This window comes from Diadema antillarum, unplaced genomic scaffold (genome assembly GCF_040938485.1).
Source record: "Diadema antillarum isolate AM-2024a unplaced genomic scaffold, OU_Dant_1.0 scf00000042, whole genome shotgun sequence".
Classification (NCBI taxonomy): domain Eukaryota; kingdom Metazoa; phylum Echinodermata; class Echinoidea; order Diadematoida; family Diadematidae; genus Diadema; species Diadema antillarum.
The window spans coordinates 1,450,534-1,472,611 of NW_027270931.1; the positions used below are offsets into that span (position 1 = coordinate 1,450,534).

The 22,078-nt window shown below is 36.6% G+C and overlaps 1 protein-coding gene and 1 pseudogene across 1 annotated transcript; both read left to right on the top strand.

Moving 5' to 3' along the window:
* Nucleotides 1-1,103: 1,103 nt before the first annotated feature.
* On the top strand, nt 1,104-6,645 carry LOC139712954 (retinol dehydrogenase 8-like). Its single transcript, XM_071624738.1, has 4 exons — nt 1,104-1,368; nt 2,583-2,762; nt 4,505-4,598; nt 5,922-6,645. Exons 1-4 carry the CDS (start codon nt 1,104-1,106, stop codon nt 6,247-6,249), a joined length of 867 nt encoding a protein of 288 aa, XP_071480839.1. The 3' UTR covers nt 6,250-6,645.
* Nucleotides 6,646-14,035: 7,390 nt separating this feature from the next.
* Nucleotides 14,036-18,961, top strand: LOC139712836 (retinol dehydrogenase 8-like; annotated as a pseudogene).
* Nucleotides 18,962-22,078: the final 3,117 nt, after the last annotated feature.

Below are 22,078 nucleotides of genomic sequence, written 5' to 3' on the forward strand. Positions count from 1 at the left end.
TACTATAAAGGTTAATTTTTGTGTAAATACTGTAAACGTTTTCATCTTGCAGATTGTCCAATTGCAAAGGTACTCACGCAAAAACAAGTACAATTGTATCTGATACTATCAAGACTTTCAAAAGGCAATGAATTTGGGATGTTTATTTACGTTATGATTGGTGTCAAATATGTCATGTGTCTTTTAAGTATAGGTAGAACCTTTTGAGCTTTTAGGATTAATGAAATCGGCTGAAATCAAAACTCATTTACCAGAAAACATTCTGTCCGTCTCAGGCGGAGACAGCAGAGAGTACAGTGTATAGCAGAAATTCAAGGCCAACACTCGATCAAATTTTTGCAACTGGATTTACCCTGATTTACATCCTGTGAGGGCACTCTCCGTCCTCTATCCCTCCCCCCCCCCCCCCCCCCCACCCCCGCCGCTGTAGTGGATGGTCGTTTTGGGTATATTCATTGTTAAAATAAGTTATTATAAGCCAGCTTACGTATGAACTATGAATGTCAAATACGGGAGATACATCATGAAGTGAAGGACTGTAAAATGGTTCGCGATCTCCTTGCCGGCATATTGCAGATTTTGGTTTGTCTGAGAAGGAGTAAAAGCATGTAAGAAGAATAATGAAAATTTGATCTAAAATGGGACGAAAATAAGGTAGTAAGGATATTCTTTAGAGTCGATATAAAATGCAAATAGTTAGATTATGATGTCATTAGCATACAACCTGATTCTAATTGATCATTAGTTTGAGGTTATTCAGTCAGGAATTATATCATAATTACGTTACATCTTGATAAGCGAAACATTGAAATTTCATAATTTCTTTCTTTTTTGTTGGTGTATACTATCAATGGAAAATTGTGAGTTGCTGACATTATCAGCTTTCTCATTTGCATATTCATATCACTCTAAAATTGAAAATTAAAAATGGAAATGATAAACGACGTTTGAGATTGACATCATTTCTCACCTTTACATATACCATGCCCGACTATACAGACTGAGCTTCTCAGCCACCCCCTCCCTTATTGACCTAGATGTGTATCTATGTTAAATTATTCTCCTTATCAAAAGAACTGGGTGAACTTCATATTGTGGTTACAATGGCTCCTCAAGTAGTACTCATGACTGGATGTTCGTCCGGTATCGGGCTCTCTACGGCTCGACGTCTCGCACAAGACCCCGATCAACGCTACCTTGTCTTCGCTACCGTCATTGCCATGGCAGAAAAGACCGAGTTAGTTGCCGCCGTTGGGGACGCTATTGATAAGACAATCTTCATCAAGGAGATGGACATCACCAAGGATGAAGACATCACACGAATAGTTAATGACGTCGTTAAAACTCACGGACGCATCGATATTCTCAGTGAGCACTTTCTTATTCTTGAGATGTAACTTTTTGCCAAATTCCAAGTTTTTACCTTCACCTCTGTTTAAATACCATTCACTTACTGATAGTTTGTGGAGAATTCTTTCTCATTTTTAGCTGAATTAAACCAATTAATCAGTCCTTTCAGTTGCTCTAAAACACACAATTATACGTAGAGAGTTAAGGTGCAAAGTTAATGGCGAAAGAAGGTCGAAGATCTGTTATAAATTTCCAGAAGTCTTTATTGGTTTATAGGTTACTCCTCCAATTTATTAGTTTCAACGATCTTCACGAAAGTTCGCCCGTCACACTGTTTGCTTCATATGGGTCATGTTGTTGCCAACTTCGGACAGTCTTGTTCTAGTCGTTTTGACCTATCATTACAAATCAGCTGCTATCTACAAAAGTGAAACGATATTAATTCTCTCTCCTTTCAATGTCTGTTGACATTTCTGAGCTGACATCTTTGTTACATCAAAAACCAGAAATATTCGTTCGCTTGTCAATTTTGTTGGCTATTTAGCTTTAACTGTAATTGAGTAAAATGAGACCGATATAGTGGTAGACACTTCATTAACATTAGATATAAATTAAAAAGGCTACGGAATCTGAAAGGGATGGTACAGTTTCGATTGAGATGGGAAGTCAGTTTTCGAAAGTTTTTTGATACTAATTGTTTTGACATGATGAGGAACATCTTATCAAATATGACAGAGCATCATTTATCAGCTTTCTGCTTTATTACGAAGTCTTTTCATTCTGGTTTGCCTCTTTCCGTTGAAGTCCATAAAGAAAAGGAAGAGAGTTGACGAGAACTTCGATAGATTTTCTCTTAAGTTATTGCCAAATATGTCTTCTTTTGTAAATGGCATTATTCTAAACATTTTTCTTTCGTAATCGGAATCCCGTCCATCAAAGTGTCTTTTATCTTTTAACAATCAAATTTCTGTCCATCTTAAAATTCCGTTTATCATGACTTGTCTAAAACCTGTTGATTAACAAGTAAACCCTATATTGTTGTATTTATCAAGAGGTTACGTTGTAAGCGATGACGCAGTAAAATATATTTGCTTTTCGCGTCCAAAAGAAGATGGCCGTGTAAGTTGTATCCACAATGCATTAACGAGTTTCATGATTATATTGAGTTCAGATTGATTTTTTTTTTGCTATGATATGAGTCATGTGCACTTCTTGATTTCTTCATTCTTCAGTCAACGTAGCTGGCATTGCTCTCGTGGCTCTCCCAGAACGCGTGTCCCGTGCCCAAATCGACACCATCTTTAATGTGAACACTATCGGCACAATTCGACTAACCCAGGCGGTGCTCCCTCACATGAAGCAGAAAAAGGCGGGAAAAATCATCTGCCTAACGAGTCTGGGGGGAAGACAAGGTAGGAGATAAAGTTCAATGCATAAACGTCAATTGGTACATTCAATGGCGGTAACGGTTTGGCCGAAATTTCGATCCCGATCCTCAAAATCTTGTCTGGGCCACTGGAGGCAGTTGAATGCCGCAAGGCATAAGACAAGATGGTGACTTACTGCAGACAGAAAATGTTAATTGAGAACCTCAAAATGATGATGATAATGATTATAGTGATGATAATAATGATTAGGATAATAATGATAATAAGAAAATGAAGAATAAGAGTTAGAGTAAGAACGGATGATAATAATTTAATCATGTACTGAGGAACCATCAGAAACTGTCGATGTAAGAAACTGTCGATGTACTCTATGACTGCGTTTGAAGAACTCTTAAATGGTGTCATGATGCACTTAAGAAAAGGTCTAAATTTACAGATATTAATAGACATTACATTCGTAAAACAAATTCATCTACCCCACCACTTAGATAAATACATATAATAAATTAATCGATATAAATAACTGCAATTGTTCTTGGCAATCTTAGAACGAGTGAATGCGATCAGTAGATTTTTAGTTGTGTCATTACAACTTACAAATTTTATTTGGTTATGGGATATTCAGCATAAATCAATATAGATAATCAAAAGAGAGGGGTGAAAGCACTTAGTATAGGTGTTTAGCAGATATACAAATGGATACCTAGCCTACTATAAGCTCCACTTTTTATTACTTCTCTTCAGGCATTAACACTTCCAAGAATATCGCATAATATCATTATTATTATCACGATAGGTCCGTTAAGGAGGGAATCCTCTGATATTTCCAAATTGTGATGATAATTTTCTTTATTTCAAATTCTTCAGAGCATTGCAAAATATCAAGTAAATTGACATTTTGCTGAATCGTTTGAAGATGCGGAGGATTAAACATTTTCAGTCATTCAAATTAATGGAGAATCTGTACTTTGGCTATTATTTTAATTTACAGGAATTATCATAGTAGTAAATCTTTGGAATAGCATACAAAAACTCCAAAGTAAATATGGCAGAATGAATAGAAAAAAAATCTCGCAATTCTCAAACTTCCTTGTTACTAACGCTTCAATGGCATTCAGTTGAGCAACGTATGAAATATCAATTTTGTGTTCTTGCTTTTAAAAGGCAAATAATCTAATACTGATTTATTTAGTATCAATGATATGGAAAAGAGCTGGAAAGCATAGGACGCGTTATTCTTTGAAATGTAAGCTTCAACTTCCCCGTCAAAGGACAAAATATAAAAGGAAGTCTTCTGTATATATCAGAGCTAGTTTTTTTCATGTTCAAACGTGAACATCCTTTTTTTTTTAAATTTAAAAACACTTCAAAGAGATAATATAGTAATTCAGTTGCTATATGCAGTATATGATTGCTATAATCGTTGCCAGGGCTGGATTCATGTACACCCGTGTAGCCTATTCACACATATTTATTCATTATTAATCTACTCTTGATGTTTGTAATTTAAAGGCTTAACATTTTTGTATTTGGTATTTTCACATGAAGTGACGTTTGTTAGTACTACAGGGGGCCTTTGGAAAGTAGTTTCACAAAACTGAACAGGCCAACCCTGCTCTATAAAATGAATAATACCGAATAAATCATAAAAAATCTATATATTTACATGTATACATATATAAGTATCATAATGTGTTATTATTATGAACACAATCTGCTTTCATTCAGTGGTATTACATTGTACTGCCATATTCATTGAATTCCAGGTGGACCTTACACCGACTTCTACTGTGCCTCAAAGTTTGCATTGGAAGGATTTTTTGAATCACTGCTCTCCACTTTGAAGTCATTCAATATCAGGTATAAGGATATGATTTTTCTCTGACGTTAAACTCGATTCATATTTTCACATGCGAATCACCTCCCCTCCCCCCCCCCCAAAAAAAAAAAAACAACAGCAACAACTACAAAATGTGTGTGTATGTTTGTGTGTGTGTGTGTGTGTGTGTGTGTGTGTGTGTATGAAAGCATTGCATACAGATATGTCAATGGAATGGATTTTGAGGACAATGAATTAAAAGTTGTGACACTTTAAAGCTTTGGTTAAATCCACGAGCCGTCGAAAAGAATTCTGCAACAGTATAAAGAAAATTTAAAGAATTTTCAGCATACTTTTTCTGAAGGAAACGTGATCATTCCTTTGGCTTATTACTGAAATACGTAAAGGGTAAAGTTATTCACACTGCCTTCTACAATAGGTAGGTAAAGTTCTCTTTTACTATATTGGACAAATGTCGAAAATATCTGTCATCACGAATTAGTTTTATGGTCTTTTATCAAGCGATTATGCCACACTTATCAACTTTACAAATCTATAACTTCTGAACGGATAGTTCAAACTAATAATTAATGTACACTACTGGTCTTTATGTATTCATTTTATCCACAGGCGTACTATAGTATTTGAGATAAATTTCCCTCTAGGAAGGAAGAGCAGTTTTTGTTCAAAGCGGTCTTTATTTGCTGATGTTGTTTTTCAGATACTGAGACTGCAAATCAAGTAACGCATGATTTCTGAGGCAATTAAAAGTCTCCTGACAAAAATTATATCTAAAAATTACTGAGCAAAATGAGGAGTCACTATAAAACTAATGATGATTCACATTTTGTTCATAACAATTTTGAATTAATTCTACAGTTCTGGCAGCTTAATGTTACGAACTGGTTATTGTATCAAATTTACCTCTCGATCCATAATTGCCTCCGCCAAAGAGGTTATGTTTTTGCCCGCCTGTGTTTGTTCGTTTACATGTTTGTTTGTGTGTCTGTCTGCCTTTTACCAAAATGGCTCAAAGAAATGTGTTCGGATTTTGATAAAACTTACAGGAAAAGTTGATAGTGACACAAGAAACAGATGACTGAGTTTTGGTAGTGAGTCGCTGACCTTCTGGATCTGTGATTTTTTTTTCTGTTTTTACTTTTTTGAAACATAATTATCATTATAAAATATGGCAAAAAATTAGACCCAGCATACAACGTGCTATTAATGAGGTACGTGTAGATGCAGAGACACAACAGATACGCTTCTTTATCATTGGGAAATGGGTCATAATTACAGACTAACAGTATGTTCAATTTAAAATTTTATGTGTCTGTTTATTTTACGATATGATTTTACTTTAGGGTGTGCCTGATCGAACCAGCTAAGGTAGAAACAGGAATGATAACATCGATGCTGTCTCAAACAGACGCCCTAGTGAATGATGATACCGTGCACGACATCGATAGACGTCAACTAAGATGCTTTTTCGACGTAGTGACTGGGATGCCCGGCATTTCCGTGGCAGACGTGGTCGACGTCCTGATGACGAAATGCGTTGATGTCGACGACCCGGTTTTCAGACACCTGGTCGTTCCTCCTGAGGCCAAGGAGGCACTTGGAGAAGCTGTTGCTGACCTGACGGGGGAGAAGTCGATCGCCGCACTGCGGAAAATGATAGTGGCTGTGTAAATAGTTAGTTGAACTAGTACCTGCGCATTCCAGCTTTTTTATTTCAATGAGCATGTTGCACTCTCAGAGATTGGCAAAACGATGATTGAGGCCTCAGTCTCTTTAATCTTGACACAGTCGGTCGCAGGACGTTGCAGATCAATTGGAAGATAAACTGTATAGCCTCATATTGCTTGCACCAAAGTCAATAACATAATAATGGGCATCATCATCGTGAACGACAAATCATACTAGATTTTATGTACTGTAAACACTGTGTGTAAATATACATAATATACGGCAAGCCTACCAACACAGTGCCTATGACACAACGACCTGTGACCACGATCCCCCATCCACTCCTTCAGAGTGGCTTACATCATGGCACATTATACCACCTGATACCTGCCCCTTCAGCAGGGGAATTCTGTAAAAAAAAAAGGGGGGGCGTGACTGATATTTCTGGTGCCATTGGGTTTCATTTCATTTTTTTCTTTTTATTTCTTTTGTTTTTAACGAGAAATAAAGGGGGGGGGGGGACGTGCGCCGGTTGCGCCCCCCTCTGGATCCGCCACTGTTCAGGTTCAAGTTCAAGTTCAAGTTCAAAGTTTATTTCATTTTTCAACAAAAACATATGTTTCACTTCATTTAGTAACAGAAAATAAGGTAAGTAGAACATAGTGAAATAAAAAGACTACAACAATTGAGGACCTAAAGTAATCATACATTGTATTGCAAGAAAGAAACATAAGTGATCAAAGCGAAATACATGTATACCGTTGTTTTAAATGCGAAAAAAAGGTACACTATAAGTAAAGCCCATATTGACATCACACAAGGCTTATAGACAGTGGAAGTCTACGTGTGCCAAGATTTCGCTCTGATTGTCACAAGTGCAGCCCAATCGTGTCTTCTCTACTTGAATGGAACAGGCTGGATTATTCAATTAGATCAGCTTCTTCCATATATGCATTTAAGAGATTGTTTAAGCAAAGTTGTTATTTGTAAATAACACACCAAATTTATTTCGGCTAGCTAATCATTCCTGTATAATAGCGTTTTAATTGTTGTTTCGGCATTCTGGTGAGCTCCTGTTGTGGCATAATCAACATATACTGTATTTTTTTATGCTACTTTGCAATGTACAGTATGTATCTATATGTAAATTTCTGTATTATACGTTTTACTATTTAATGTAAATATGTTCATCAATATCATTCAGGGCTCCCTAGAAGGCCATTATTCATTGGTGAATGGGCTACCTTTACAACAAATTAGAAATAAATAAATAAAAATAAACAAAGATCTGTGAATTGCTTACATACATTTATCTTGACTTCATAAAAAACAATCAACAACGTGTGAAAACTTCTCTCTAAAAGATCAACCATACGACCACGTGTGGAGTTTCTCTGACTCCAGCAGCAGTTTCTTAGGCACATTTATTCTTTGGATTTTTCATATGCTTTTCGTATATAACGCTACGCCCAGTTATTTCATTTCATATACTATATTTAAGTGCCTTGATATACATCTATTTAGAAACCATAGTGCAGTGTACAAAATTGAAGTTTTATCCTTTCTTTTTTTGTCGTTTTATCGAGATTTGTCAGTTCATGAACTATTTCTGAACTCTGGGCAAACCACGTCGGGATATGTGTACAAATTGAGGATAAAGAGTAAACGTTGGGCTTGGTTTCTCCCCATTATAGTTGAAAGATCTCTGGCAATATAAACTTCAAACATTCTGTACGGGACGTGTTAATCTTGTTTAAGGAGAGCTGAAAGATGTTTGTGGTATGTCATTTAGGGGTCAGCTCTAGTGTTCCTGTTTACTAAACTTACCTTGAGAATTTTTAAAGATAAAACTATTCAACAATTCCGATGTGTAATGAGTGCTCAGTTATTAAAATCGCCTTTTATTTATACGGTAAATCCTATTCACCTATCAACGACAATGTCCACCTTGTAACATGAAGTAAACTACACTTCGCGTCTGTAATTGACCAGTAAGCATTGATGCTATCCGTGCATTCCCCTCCCCCCTCCCCCTCCCCCCGAGTGACCCAATGACTCGTAATAGATTCGTTCCTATAACGGGCTTTTGTAAAGAAAATGTCCTACAATTGAAAACTTAGGTACATTTGTACATGTACTTCTTTAATACAGGCACTTGTAATTGAAATTCTGAACTCATTCGTCAAAAATCAGTTAAGCGAACTCCCAAAACACACAGTTTGCAGTTTGATCAGTGTTGCATCATTCTTCTTACTACAATTTATTCATTAATTGTTAGTACTTTCTAACCAAGAATTAAAATTTTTTTTTTTTCATTTTTAAGTTTAGTTGGGTCGTATACCATTATTTTGGTAACATAATTAATTCAGAAAGCATCCAGTTGCTACACTTAACAAAGTTGCTTAAAGTGCGATGTACAGTGTACTTGTAAATTGGCAGCACATTTTTGGAAAGTTACAGATACTATTTCAGTCTCAAATAAGCAACTATTTCTTTTTTTTTGTTTCCCAATTTGTGCCGATTACATTAACTCAATCCATTACAAGTAAATCTCCTCTATGTTCAAGATAGACAGGACAGGTAAAAATTGAATGGTTAGTCCTGCTAACTTATTCCACATTTGATTTGTTAAAACAATTTCTTGATACTCACAATCCATTTGTCATGGACTCAAAGATGGCCCAGTTCTCAACCCATTCATCGGATGAGTAAAGTTTTTAATATGATTTTAGACAAAAATATTTGGTGGCTCCACAATCTCACCATCCTTACGAAAGAAAAAGGTGGACGATTCAGGAAACGTACGGAAACTTTTACTTCAAAGGAATAACGAGAGCAATTTATACGTACAGTTCTACCTGTCCCCACTTGACGCCGTCTTTTTATGTAGGTTTTTGACAAAGGTCAATTCTGTTCGTGAACGTGGCTTTTCCATTACTATTCACTTTTTATTTATTTATTTATTTTATTTATTTTATTTATTTCTAATCTTTTGTCAGGGTAGTCCATTCACCAATAAATAGTGGTCTTCCATGGAGCCCTGAATAATATTGATGAACATATGTACATTACATAGCAAAACGTATATACAGAAGATGACATAATACAGTGTAGATACATACCAGCATACTGTACATTGCAAAGTAACATAAAACGTACATGCCACAGCAAGAGTTCACCAGAATGCCGAAATAACAATTAAAAACGCTATTATACAGGAATGACAGGAATGATAAAGCCCAGAATGAATTTCGTGTGTTACTTACAAATAGCAACTTTGCTTAAACAATCTCTTAAATGAATATATGGAAGAAGCTGATCTAATTGAATGATCTAGCCTGTTCCATTCAAGTACAGAGGATACGATTGGGCTGCACTTGTGACAATCAGAGCGAAATCTTGGCACACATAGATTTCCACTGTCTATTAGCCTTGTATGATGTTCATGTACATCACTAGGCTTAACTAAGTGCACCTGAAGGTACGAAGGTGCTAAGTTATGGACGCATTTATATATCATCATAACGCGGCTGAAATCAAAACGTTTGTCTAGTGTCATCCATTTAAGACTTTTGAATAAATCAGCCGACGGTGTGTCATATGTTTTGTCCAAAATTATTCTTGCTGCCCTCTTTTGAATTTTTTCTAGCTTAGTTGTATGGTATTGAAATCTGTTTGACCAAACAATAGAACAGTAATCAAATTGTGGTAACACTAGACTATTATAAAGTAATTTTAGGGATTGTTGGGGCAAAAAGGCCTTCGCTCTCTTTATCATGCAGACACTTTTTTCGGTACGTTTACATACATTTTCGATTTGTTTAGACCATTTCAGTTCTTCATCTATCAAAACACCTAAACATTTAGTGAACTGAACTCTTTTAATCCGACTACCATCTAATGAAATACTGAAATTTTCAATTTTCCCGAGATTAGCACGGGAGCCGATAATCATGACAGAAGTTTTGTCAGTGTTAAGGACGAGCCGATTTGTCTTAATCCACCCCATTACTTTATTTAGTGCAACAGTTATCTTTTCTTCTAAAACTGTTGCGTCATTAGCACTGACAGTGAGGGTCGTATCGTCAGCGTACATATCTATAACACCTTCTGAAGTACACTCGGGTAGACTGTTGACATATATTGAAAATAAAAGGGGACCAAGAATTGACCCTTGAGGTACACCCAATTTAATAGTTGAAGGGTGGGACTTGGCTCCTTTGAATTGCGTCACTTGCTGTCTGTCACTTAAATAGGATTTAAACCAATCTACAGTCGTCTTACTACACCCTATACACTTTAATTTATGTAAAAGTAGGTCATGATCTACAGTGTCAAATGCCTTCCGAAGATCTATGAAGGCAACTCCAGAAATTTGATTATTATCTATATTCAAAGACCACTGATTCACAAGTTTTGCAAGAGCAGTTGATGTGGAATGAAATGGTCTAAAACCAGATTGATTAGGGTGTAGTAAATCATTCGCATTCATGAATTCGCTCAGTTGTTGATGTACGGCCCTTTCGATAATTTTACTCACTGTTGGTAAGATTGAGATGGGGCGGTAGTTATTCAACGAAGAAATATCTCCTGCTTTAAATATCGGTACTACCCGAGCCTTTTTCCATTCACGTGGAACAACTCCCGTAGACAGGGATTTGTTGATAATATCGCAAAGAGATTCTGCAATAACATTCTTTGTCATCTTTAAAAGTTTGCAGCCGATGTGATCTTCTCCGGTTGCTTTATCTATGCCAAGAAGCTCGATCTGTCTCAATACAAAATCTCTCGTTATCATACTTAAATTAATTTGAGGATGAGATGGAACAAAGCCTTTGTCCTCATCAAATATCATTTGCGAAGTATTCTTCTGCAGGTCTTTTGTAATTTTAGTAGCATTAGATATGAAAAAATTGTTGAATGCTTCAGCAATACTTGCGTTGTCCGATACTTCTGCATCATCAACCTTTATGGTATTGGGAGAAATGGGTGATGATTTAGGCGTAAGTTCCCTCAAGCTCTTCCACATTTTCTTACTGTTGTTACGATTTTGTAAAATTTGGTCAGTGTTATACTGTTTTTTTCTTATTCTCATGAGATGAGTAACTTTGTTTTTTAGATATTTATAGGTATTCCAAAGATCATCACTATTGTTAGATTTAGCAGCTTTGAGAACTTTATCACGTTCCGTCATGAGCTTAACAATCTCATCAGATATCCATGGACATGCATGTTTTCTTATCCGCTTTTTGCGCAAAGGTATGTGCTTGTTGATAACATCATTGAAAAGAGTCAACCACATATCCCACGCATCATCAACGTCGTCTATATCTTTTATGACCTGCCACGGAGCACTTCTCAAATCACTATAAAATTCCTCCTCATTAAGATTTTTGAATGAGCGAAATTCCGCACATTCAGATTTTTGATGGATCTTTGCACTGAAGTCCCGAATAGCATATACCAAATAATGATCGCTAATGCTAGTCTCAAATATTCCCCAGTCACTGTAAAGTTCTTTGTCTGATACAAATATCAAATCAATTAAAGTAGAAGCAGTATTTGTAACTCTTGTGGCAGTATCAATTAACTGACTTAGTCCGTACATATTTGTATAAAACATAACTTTTTCGGCATTCACATCATATTGGTGTGGCATATAATTACAATTGAAATCACCTAATATAATACAACTCATATGTTCCGAGAGAGCAGAGTCCAAAGTCCTGTCTAATTCGTCAAAGAAATCGACGTGAGAATTCGGAGGTCTGTAAAATTCCCCTACAAGGATGGAAGGCTTATTTGGATAATGCAATTCAAACCAAAGGCATTCTAAAGTACACAAAATACACAAACACACACATGCACAGGTGAACACACACAAACTTCGAAACACTTGTTTTGTATATTACTCTTTCTGTCTCGCTCATTCTCTTTCTCTGACGACATGACTGTCTGTCATTCTCTTCTTTTCTATGTTTCTTTGTCTGATTGTACACTATGAATGTGTTGTTTTCGTGTATGCAACGAGTGAGAAGAGGAAAATGTGGTGCTTCGTGTATTCCATAACTGAACATGTTTGAAACATTGACATATGACAAGTAGGATTTCTAATCTAATAGTTATTTAAAGTTTGATTTTTTTAAGTAAGAGCTATGAAATGTTCAATTGAAAAATCGCCCTTTTTGCATATACAGGTACAATTATTATCATTTCACGACTTCACATGGCGAAAATAAAGACCAACTAACAAAGATGTCATGTGTCTTAAGTATACAAAGACTTTAAACCTCCCTATCTGGCTACAAGTTCGTGATGTTCAGTTGACAAGAGGTTATTGAGGTCGGCTGAAATTAGATAGTTATTTTCCCGAGAACGTTCTGATTACCTCACTGTCAAAGGCACAACGGACGGAGCACACAAAAGATCGCACTGCTCGCTGTTGGATACCTGACCTAAGCGGTAACGGGTGAGAAAACATTAAATCACGTATGTGGTTGCAGTTCGTTATTCATAAGGTTCGTTATTGCAAGGATTCGTTAATCAGAAAACGACAAAAAAAAGGCTTCTTTATCCCGAAGGCTCATTAATCCAAAAATGAAATAAGGTTTGTAATTCACAAGGTTTGTTTGAAAGCGCCACCCCTCCCCCCATTTTCGGATTGAAGAACCATATCTCACATTTGGATTAACAACCCATCGGAATAATGCCAAATATATCGGGATTAGCAAACTCGGGATCAGCAAACTCTATTTCATTTTCAGATCATCGAACATCTAGTTATAGAGAATTTATGCATGTGTTTCGGAATAACAAACCCTCAGAATAACGACTTTTGTTTCATATTTGGATTTACAAACCCTTTCTTTTTCAACTAATTGTGGGCCTGTAGTTTGCTTATTGTGGTATTACCATTTTCATCAAGTGTACGTGTAAAGATCAAACACAGGAGATAAAACATGAAGTGATGGACATTTTATTGCTCGTGTTCTGCATGTTGGCAGTGGATGGACGTATAATATGTGTACAAAACATATCAAATCAAATTTTCCGTTAAATCTAAAGAAACAGGATCAAAGGGAAAGGAAAAAGCGGTACTCTTCTATTACTACTGCTACTACTAGTAGTCGTAGTAGTAGTAGTAGTAGTAGCAGTAGTAGTAATAGTATGATTTAATAGAGTAATAGTTGTAGTGTAGTGATAGCAAAGGTAGTAGTAACAGTGGACACAGTAGTAGTAGTAGTAGAAGTAGTGTTAGTTATTATAGTGATAGTAGTATAAGTAGTAGTAGATAGTAATAATAGAGTAATAGTAGTAGTATAGTGATAGCAAGGATAGTAGTAACAGTAGTAGTATACAGAGTAGTAGTAGTAGTAGTAGTAGTAGTTATAGTAATAGTAGTAGTTATAGTAATAGCACTGATAGTAGCAATAGTGGAAGTAGTAGCAGTAGTAGTAGTAGTTGTTGTAGTAGTATAAAAGTAATGGCAGAAGTACTATAGTGGTGACAGCGTAAAGCAGTAGTAGTAAGCTTACGTCATAAGGGCCCATCAATGTTGACGGAAACAAACGGAAAAGACGAGAAGGATGAGGAGAAGAAGAAAAGAAATTAGAATACACGGAAAAAAGTTGGAAAAAACAACTGAGCATTGCAGTAAAAATGATTATTAACTTACGGGAAATTGTACATGTACAGGTGATACAGCGTATGTCGAAATGAACCGCGATCTACTACCTTTTTTGATATCTCGCCTTATCATGAATACTTCCCTGATAATGCTATGTTTGTGTATTTAGGTGTATATTTGCCATGTATTCAGTTTTTACAAGGAACTGGGCGAACTTCGTTTGGTTAGTATGGCTCCTCAAGTAGTACTCGTGACTGGATGTTCGTCGGGTATCGGGCTCTCTACGGCTCGACGTCTCGCACAAGACCCCGATCAACGCTACCTTGTCATCGCTACCGTCATTGCCATGGCAGAAAAGGCCGAGTTAGTTGCCGCCGTTGGGGACGCTATTGATAAGACAATCTTCATCAAGGAGATGAACATCACCAAGGATGAAGACATCACACGAATAGTTGATGACGTCATTAAAACTCACGGACGTATCGATATTCTCAGTGAGTATTTTCCGCCAGGAAAATGAAAAAAAAAATGTCACATTTTCTTCTTCATCAATGCTGTGGATACCATATTCCATTACAGCTGTTAGAAGTGGTGAATCACGAAATTAGAGGGGTTTCTTCTTCTTCCTCTTCTTCTTCCTCTTCTTCTTCTTTAGTGAGCCTGTTTGGTTCACCCATCGTCATTTCGCTTACTTCGGACTATTGCAGGGTTGTTTTTGTCGTTTTGTCATTTTGACTTACCATGACACACCAGCAAACGTTCAGTCGCCTTCAAAAATGATGTTCGCTCAACCTTCTATTGTCTGCTCTGCTTAGCCGACATTTTCGTTAAACAAAAATCTCCAACTATTCAGTCGCCTGTCGATTTCACGCCATATTCATCGAGGCTCTAAGAGTGATGAGACCAAAATGATTGTGATAATGGTATTAACTTTATCAGCATTTTAATCTAAAATAAATAAATCGAAAGATCGCGTTAACGCGACCGCGTTTTGAACCACACGTGTTTCGAAACGTCATGGGAGAAGGGGATCATGTACTCAGCCGCCTGCCTAGGTACAACACCTATCTTGCTCATGTTGTGAACTATCTCTATGGTCCAAGGGTCAGAGGATGACATTTTAATTACATGAGGCACTGAATTCAAAAGTGTGAGAGCTGATGATGCAAAGGATCGGCTACAACATGTTTGCGTGTTATTAACAGCATAGACTGAAGTAATGACGATCGGCACATGGTGGAAAATTGTGCGATGTAATAGGAGAGAGACTGTACGTTCTAAGCTCCATGGAGCCATAATAGCAGAGCGCAAGAGTCCCCAGATATACATCATTTATGACCCTTTCTGCTGTATTCTAAAGTCTTTTTAGAGAGGGTTTTTTGTTTTGTTTTGTTTTGTTTTTTACGAATTTGCCACATCGAAAATCTGGGGATCAACAGTTGCAGCGTTTTTTCCTTATGTTTTTGTTTCTTTTTTTAAAAAGAAGTTACGTCGCATTTTTTTTTTTTGGGGGGGGGGGGGAGGGCTGGTGAATCCTTAGAACCAAGCCATGAAGGAATGGCGTCCCTTTGCTTTGAATATGCAGTATGGACGCCTAAGTTGAACTGCAATACATAGGCCAGTTTCATATGCTGTCAATTTATTTGACACTGAAAAGTTTCTACTATGATGATTTGCTTGTTCAAATTGTGTTTCTCTCCTCATTCTTCAGTCAACATAGCGGGGATCGTTGTCGTGGATATCCCAGAACGTGTGTCACGAGCCATCATCGAGAGCATCTTTAACGTTAACACTATCGGCACAATGCGACTCACTCAGGCGGTATTTCCTCACATGAAGCAGAAAAAGGCGGGAAAATCATCAGTTTCTCGAGTATAGGGGGAAAGCAAGGTAGGGGAATACAGTTTTCTGCATGAATTATTGCCAGAGATCTTCATTCGAACGTGTGGTCTCTCAAAATGAAATTCTATGGACATCAGAGTTTGTAATACTGCTATCTTAATCCAATCCAATCCTATCAAAGCCGATCCAATCCAATTCAATTCAGTTCAATTGATTTTTACAAACATTTCCATAATCAACATTTAAAGAGTCACGTGAAATGATCATGTGCAAAACGTTTCTTGACCAGTTCTTATTAGCAAGTTGACGATGTCATGCTCTCACATACAATTTCATATTCATTTCATATAGAGAAAAGACAAAAATCACATATTTTGGCTGTATGAATATCAAACTTGTCCTAAAACTACCTTAAAAAAAAGAACAAATGATAACTCTCATTATTCTTGGTATTGGAACATGGTTTTTCTTGTATTAGTTAAAAGTAACAATTTTCCCGAATTTCATACATAACATACAAGAAAAATTGTGAGGGACGGCATTATCAACTCTGTCATTTGAGCATTTATAACCACTGGTTAAGAAAATGTTTCCGAAAAAATGTGAAATTTTGAAATATCATATTATGTTCTTTATTTTCTTATCCGATATTTGTCATTTTTGTGTCATTCTGTAGGGAATATTCTTTTCTCTCTTTCGAAGTTTAGTTATTCTGTGGGTTGTATTTTCTTCTTTAAACGGCAGTCCAGAGGCCAGGCGGAAAGAAAACAAAGGTTTCATCGTTCTCATCTATAAGGGGGGGGGGGGGGGAGGGGGGCGGTACCAATACCTTTGACTTCTCCTCCCCCTCCGTCCCGCGGCCCCTCCCCAACCATGCAAAAAAAAAGTGCTGCCGCACCTGCACATTCTACTGTCTCATTAAATTTTAGGTATACCTTACCACGACTTCTACTGCGCCTCCAAATTTGCCTTGGAAGGATTTTTTGAATCACTGTTCTCCACTGTCAAGTCATTCAACATCAGGTATAAAGAGTGGCAATAACTTTCTCTTAATCTAACTTCTTTAGCATTCATTTCCATTCCCAGCATATTCATGTACTCAAAATGTTTTGTTCGTTTTTTTTTTCCTCATCTCATTCATACCTGGGAATTCGCGTATTGTAAATTGATATCAATATATATATTCGTTTTCAGTTATATGTTTATATGTTTATGTATTGGAGATGGAAAATGAATTAGAAATGGGTGGAATGATTGAACAGTTTTGATGCACTGCTCGTTGAGTTCCACTAGTTAATCACACAGCTCTTTAACTTTGCAAATTTGATTTTTAACTTTGTATTCCACGAGTTGATTATTTTATCAAATTTAACCCCATGATCCATCATGGTCTATCAAAGATATACTGAACTTCATTGGGAGAGTGTTTTCTGTAAAACTAAGGTCCCAAGGTCATGGTTTTGGTTTTGCTTTGGTGGTTTTTTTTTTGCGTTCACTCAAACGCAAAGTCAACCCAAATTTTCAAAGGCACAAAAAAAATAACGAATGCAATGAAAAAAATGGTAACAAACAATAACACAAAGTAATAGAGAAGCACAAGCAATGGCATTGTGTACTAACCATATAAAATACATGTCGTACAATATAAAGATATAAAGTAGGTATTCCCCAAGTAAATATGAGAGATAATAGCAGGAGACAACTATCGTGAGGGGTTGAAAAGCTTGAAAGGGATCTAACATCATTGAAAAAGAATATTCAGCGACTCACCTCTCTGAGAAATTCGGGTGATCAAGGAAGTGCAGTGCAGTTGCAGGTGCAAGTGTGGTTGCAGCCTGGTAGTTGAATGATATATACAAATGATTTAAAAAATGAAGGTTATAAGCATATATTATTTAAGTTCAAAGATTACGGAGTATATATATATATATATATACATATATAAACATTTATAAACATGTTGCGAATTCACGTATTGGCTCCAATGTAACGAAGAATAAACCGGTAATGCAATATTTCGCAAATATAGAGTTTATTGAGCAACTCAAATTTGAGTTGCTCAGTAAACTTTATATTGGTGAAACATTGCATTACCGGTTTATTCTTCGTTATATATATATATATATATATATATATATATATATATATAATATTGTATCTAAGTGTAGCTTTCAAGGACTAAATGATTGAAGAAGACTTTATGTTGTCGGAAAAATAATTCTAAATGTCTGGACCAGATATCTGACAGAATTGTGTATTATTAATAGTTTGGGATATTCAAGGTGGAAGTTTCCACTGATATGCGAGTAGGGTCTGTGAGTAGGGTACAAATGAGCAGAAATGTTTAATTTAAACATGTCATCAAACAGTGATGAAAGTTAATCACGAGTGTAAGTAAACATGAACACTACTAATTGAACAGGTTCAAATCAAAACTGTTTTAATGCTTTAAACACATACGATGGATAAACACCATGAGGTGAAGTAAAAAGTTGCGAATTTTATAGGAAAGACATATAAATACATTGAAACATAAAAATATAATTCATTCTTTAAAACCATAATTTATTTACACACAATGATAATAACTTTTGTAGGAGAGAGCAGAGGCATTATATAATGAAGAAATAAGGTTGCATCGGGTAGAAGAAACCTTAGCTTGGACATGATCAAAAAGTTAATAGATACTTTGATACGTGGACCAAATGCTTGTTGGAAGTCGAAATTTCATCTATAATAACTTAAAATTTAGTGTGGTCTCTTTGTAGCGAACATTTTCGATCAGCTTCCAGTCTTGTGTGACATATGGTTGTTGTTGTTGTTGTTGGTGTTGTTGTTGTTGTTGTTGTTGTTGTTGTTGTTGAAGATTGTGACAGCATATTCAGTCTAAACTGCGTGTATTGTTGATTTTACTTCAGGGTGTGCGTGATCGAACCTACTCAGGCAGATACAGGAATGCTACAGTTGGCTATGTCTAGACTCCGAGTCCTAACCAATAACGATACCATTGACGACATTGATAGACGTCAACTAAGATGCCTTATCAACTCAGCGTCAGAGTTCCCCGCCCTTCCAGTGGACGACGTGGTCGACGTCTTGATGACGAAGTGCGTTGTGGTCGACGACCCGGTTTTCAGACACCTGGTGGTTTTCGCTGAGGACAAGGAGGCGATGGGAGAAGCCGTTGCCGACCTGACGGGGGAAAAGTCTATCGCCGCACTGCGGAAAATGATTGGGGCTTTGTAGTTAGTTTAATAATATGCGCATTCCAGCGTTTTCATTTCAATGAGCATGTTGCTCTCTCAGAGATTGGTAAAATGATGAATCAAGCCTCAGTCTGCTAAATCCTGAAACAATCGTTCGGGAAAAAATAAGGGGAGGGTGCTTGCGCCCCTTTAATTTTATGAAGGCGCCTCCTGTTTTTCGAGTAGTCGTGTGGGTTCTGGCGTTTCTTCTCAAGAAATCTCATTGTCTATTAAAGATTGATCGACGCCCACACCTATGTCTGTCAAAATTCGCCATTCCGTCTTCCATCATGAGAGAGCCGACAAGGTGGTCGACGACCCGGTGTTCGGCCACCTGGTGGTCTCAGCGAAGTGGGTCAAGAAGATGCCATGGATGCTAAGCCAAGGGGCTGGGGACCGGACTGTTTGGACGCTGATTACCGTTTAGCCTAAAGTCAAATCTGATCAAGGCATTATCTATTGTGGAAAAAAAATAGTGCAATGTTTTTCATAATCACGGATGTGAAAAAAATGTGTGTTGTTCACAAACAATCATATATTGGTGTGTAAAGCTGGATATGAAGTGCCTCATGTGGTTCCAACAGCTGTGGGTTATTGAGCTTACAAAAAGATTTGAAGAATCTGTCTAAAGCTGTCTCTTGAAATAGCCTGTCGCACATGTGACTACGTTTGTACAGGATGTTGAAATAGATGCTCTAACCTTCTAAAAAACTATGAAAAAAATGATTATTATATTACATAAAAGATAATGAAAATGTGAATACTATAAGATGCAATATCCGTGCTTGAATTTTTTTCAAAAGTTTAACAATGGATTATTGGAATAGAATATAAGAGATGCAGTATCTGTGCTTTAACTTTTTTTTTCAAAAAGTTGAACAATGGATTATTTGAATGAAACATAAATAACACTTTGTAAGAAGTGTGAAACTTCTCAGCTTTAGTTCTACTTCAACTTTTGTACAACTATACAGTGTATGGTATATTTTATCCCGGTCAATTTCATGCTTTTGTAATTCCAATTCAGTAATGTGCATTCAAATTGACACAGCGCGCGCGCGCGAAATTATTCGGCCATTCAAATTCAGAATCCGAGCGATTTCATTTATGGGAGTTCTATTTCACTTTCGTCAACTCAAATTCAAGCTTGGGCGTTCAATTTCCAAATGCCAGCATTGCATTTTCTACTAGTGCATTCAAATCTAATGTAATTTTTAGGAGATAAAGTTCCTGCTTCGTTCCATCAATTTAACGAGGAAAGTAAAGTAGACTCTTTTAAGAAATAAGAAAGGGCAAACACAACCAATGAAGGCTTGCATACAGTGCAATTATGATTGTTTAAGTTCTACATGGTTTTCTGTTCATGTATTCTTTGTTTTTCATCTCGATAAATCTTAAATCGTAAGGTCTAATCAGCAATGCATCCAAACAACACAATATAACCATATTTCTTGATGATACTGCATGCTGGCAACGCCCCAACCCTAACCACATGACAATTCATCAATTTAAAGACAAACCGACACACAATGATTTCACATAGCAACGCAGAAGTAAACCAATAAGATAGCAATAAACAACAATCAAGACGTATACAATGTTCATGTCCAATGTATTCAAAACTGAATGAAAAAGACACACACACCTGGCCCCAAATTAACTAGATTCAGGACTTCTTTTAAATTGAATGCAGTTATTTGCAACATGCATGGTTGCCTATTCACGAAATTGAATGACCGACGAGATTCCGTCGCCAGCTTGACATTAATTTGAATGCTCATTGCTGAAATGCGTGCTCCTCTCTTAAATTTGAATGCTCCGATAGTGAATTTGAATGCTCCAACAGTAAATTTGAATGCTCCTATAGTGAATTTGAACGCTCCGATCTTGAACTCGAATGACCGGATTTTGAATTTGATTGCTGCTTCAGTGCTGCGAGCGTGGAATGCGTGAAATCGAATGCTCGGAATAGGAACTTGAATGACAAAAGTATGAAATTGACCGGGAAAACCTATACACTTGTATTAGAATCTATAGAAATATAATTTACAACATTCAAGCATGCAGTGAATTTCAGTTGATTACATGTTAGAATGTTACTTTTCTGTAACACATTTTTGTTGTTTGTAGCCGCATCATTGTTTTTACTACAATTCCTTTATTCATTGTTCAGCTGTTGTTAGTACTTTCTAAACAAGAATAAAATCTTCTTCTAATCTCAGGCGTTGTTGGGATATATATCATTAGTTTGATAACATGATTCTGAAAGCATCCAGTTGCTACACTTAAAAGTACTAGTACACGGTACATTGTAAATCATTTGGCCGCACATCTTTTAGAAGGCTACAACTACTCTTCAGTCTCAAATTAGAAACTTTATACTCTTTTGATTCCCGATTTTTGGCGATTTCATGAATTCAACCGATCACCTCTAAATATTCCTCAGTGTATTTTCAAGATACTCGCAACGAAATGCAGAGGTACAAATTAAATGGTTATTCCTGCTACCTAACTTCTTCCAGACTGGGTCGGTTTTGAATAAACAAAATACCCGATACTCACAATCCATTTGTCATGGACTTAAAGATGATCGAGTTCTAAAGCCAGTCAAACCATCCATTGGATTAGGAAGATTTTATGTTTATAGACGAAATATTTGGTGACTTTACAATTTCGCCGACCTTATGAAAGAAAACGGTGGACGATTCAGGAGTGAAAGCACGGAAGCTTTGACTTCAAAGGAGTAATGTGAGCAACTTATATGTACAGTTCCACCTTTACCCACTCGAAGCCCTCTTTCTGCATAGTCTTTTAACTCTGGTCATAACTGTTCGTCAACATGGCTGTTCAAGTACTACTCTCTTCTTCACGCAAACACACACACACACACACACACACATGCACAGGTACAAACACACTCCGTAACACTCGTTTTGTATTTCCATCCCCCTCTCTGTCTCTCTCTTTCGCCTTCTCTGTCAATATGGTTGTCAACCATTCTCTTTTTGTTTTTTTTGTTAGTGTGTATGATTGTGTTCGTGTTAGAACGTGCAACGAGTGACATGAGGAAAATATGGTACTTCGTGTATTAGATCACTGAACTCGTTTGAAACATAGA

Bases quoted from the DNA above. Each gene is read 5' to 3' on its own strand.
- LOC139712954 (XM_071624738.1), top strand. From the start codon at position 1,104: ATGGCTCCTCAAGTAGTACTCATGACTGGATGTTCGTCCGGTATCGGG. The intron at 1,369-2,582 runs GTGAGCACTTTC...TTCATTCTTCAG, and splicing joins CGGACGCATCGATATTCTCA to TCAACGTAGCTGGCATTGCT. The intron at 4,599-5,921 runs GTATAAGGATAT...ATTTTACTTTAG, and splicing joins TTGAAGTCATTCAATATCAG to GGTGTGCCTGATCGAACCAG.